The sequence below is a fragment of the Microtus ochrogaster genome, chromosome 8 (assembly GCF_000317375.1).
Source record: "Microtus ochrogaster isolate Prairie Vole_2 chromosome 8, MicOch1.0, whole genome shotgun sequence".
Taxonomy (NCBI): domain Eukaryota; kingdom Metazoa; phylum Chordata; class Mammalia; order Rodentia; family Cricetidae; genus Microtus; species Microtus ochrogaster.
This window is the reverse complement of record NC_022015.1, coordinates 41,331,787-41,333,760: the sequence shown is the minus strand read 5'-3', so window position 1 is coordinate 41,333,760 and position 1,974 is coordinate 41,331,787. Positions and strand designations below refer to the sequence as shown.

Sequence of the window (1,974 nt, the reverse complement as noted above, 5' to 3'; positions counted from 1 at the left end):
GCTTAATGCAGGGTTTAGTGCAAGGCTTTGCAGAGTGGTGGCAGGTGGAGAGGACAAAGCAGAGGCCAAGGGAGAAACCCTTGGAATTAGTTCAGCTTAGAGACCTGTGAGACTGGGAGCTGAGGAGCCGGGGTGTCAACTGTGAGTCCATCCAGACTGCGGGCCAAAAACTGATCCTAAGACAAGGAGACCTGGGAAGAGACAAAGGTTAGGACACTTGTCTTGAAGGGCCTGCAGTAATGTCAAAAGGGCTTATTGAGGCTCAGTACAGGGAATCAGTGAAGGAGGGCAGGAGCAGTGGCAGCCTCAGGAGACTAGTGAGGTTCATAGATTGGGTGGCATGGGACCCACAAATCCCCATGTATAGGACACCACTCGAGCTAGGATCATGCCATCCCTGAGACTGCAAAGCCGGGCCCACCCTCTCCTGGCTTAGATCACACCACAGTTATGATGTCCCTGTAAGGAAGGTAGGAGCACTGAGAACTGACAGCCCCCAATACCCTTAGTGGCAGGACTGGGTCCCAGGTCCCACACCTGACAGAGGCAGGACCGTGAAGCAGGCAGAGGGAGAAGGCAGGCCTTTCCCTTGCAATGCAGTCACCTGGTTAAACTTTGAAGGAATGGTTACTAAACTCTCTCCTATTAAACGGCTCTCAGTCACACTTTAATTCTGGTCAGAGTGACTTCTGTCCCCTCCCTCCTTGCTTCCCAAATTTTTTTTCAGGGAACTAGGGTCTGCTGTTTCTCTGTGAGGTCCCCAATGGCCTCCAGATTACAGCCGGGGAGTCCAGGTCTCAGGGTGAGCCATTCCTAGTAACAGCCAGCAGGCAGATTCCAGAGTCTTGTTTGCTCTGACTCAGTGGCACAGCTACCCTGACAGGCACCTGAGGAGATGGGTGTGGGCCGAACTGTGGGGGAAGGAGGCTCATCAGACTGACCCTGCTATCCTGGGCTAGTCTCCGTGAAGTGCTGGCACCCTGGAGAAATCCATGGCGTTTCCTGAACTCCTGGACCGAGTAGGAGGCCTGGGCAGGTTCCAGGTCCTTCAAATCGTGGCTCTGGTGACCCCCATCCTATGGGTCACCAGCCAGAACATGCTGGAGAACTTCTCAGCTGCCGTGCCCCGCCACCGGTGCTGGGTGCCTCTTCTGGACAACAACACTGCCCAGGCAAGTGTCTCTGGGGACTTTGGGCCCAGTGCCCTACTGACCATCTCCATCCCACCTGGCCCTGCTCTGCAACCCCATCCATGCCGTCGCTTCCGCCAACCGCAGTGGCAGCTTATGGAGCCCAACACCACAGCCACCAACTGGAGTGACGCAGACACCGAGCCGTGTGGGGATGGCTGGGTCTACGACCACAGTACCTTCACGTCCACAATCGTGACCACGGTAACAGCACTCAGGAGGTCAACTCACAGTCACAGTTGGCTTGACGCAATTGTTCTGATCTTACAAAGAATACACCTCCCCAGGCTTTCTCACTGCGGGGCAACCATGACTTACAGGGGACTGGGCAGTAGGAGTCCACCTGCCAGGTTAGACTTAGTTGATCATGCCTGTGACCCCAGTGCTCGGGAGGCAGGAGGGTAATCGTGAGTTTGGGGCCAGCCTGAGCTACACAGTGAGTTATGTCTACACAGACTGGCACCCCTGTTTCTGCATCGCCCAGTGGCTTCACCTATAGCCGAGCCTCGGCTCTAACTCCAGGTCACTCAGTCAGAGGAACCTGTTGGCTGTCTCAAGCCTGAGCACTGGCCTCTCCTGAGAGGTGTTGGCGGGCTGGGGAGATAAATCAGCAAACTGCTTGCCTGAAGGCATAAAGACCTGAGTTCAGCTCTCCAGCCCCCATGGAAATGCTGAGCCCAGTGGTGACATGACTATAATTCCAGCTCTAGAGAGACAGAAACAACAGGGCTCCCCAGAGCTTACTAGACAGCCAGCCTAGTCTAATCAGTGAGCCTCAGGTTCA

The 1,974-nt window shown here is 55.3% G+C and overlaps 1 protein-coding gene across 3 annotated transcripts in view; it reads left to right on the top strand.

The window, feature by feature from the left end:
• Nucleotides 1–992: 992 nt before the first annotated feature.
• Slc22a12 (solute carrier family 22 member 12) overlaps nt 993–1,974 on the top strand; it is a 7,583-nt gene continuing 6,601 nt past the window's right edge. For all 3 annotated transcript variants that reach the window (XM_005351824.1, XM_005351823.1, XM_005351822.2), the window contains exon 1: nt 993–1,394. In XM_005351824.1, the coding sequence (XP_005351881.1) occupies nt 993–1,394 (402 nt within the window). The remainder of the gene's footprint in view (nt 1,395–1,974) is intronic.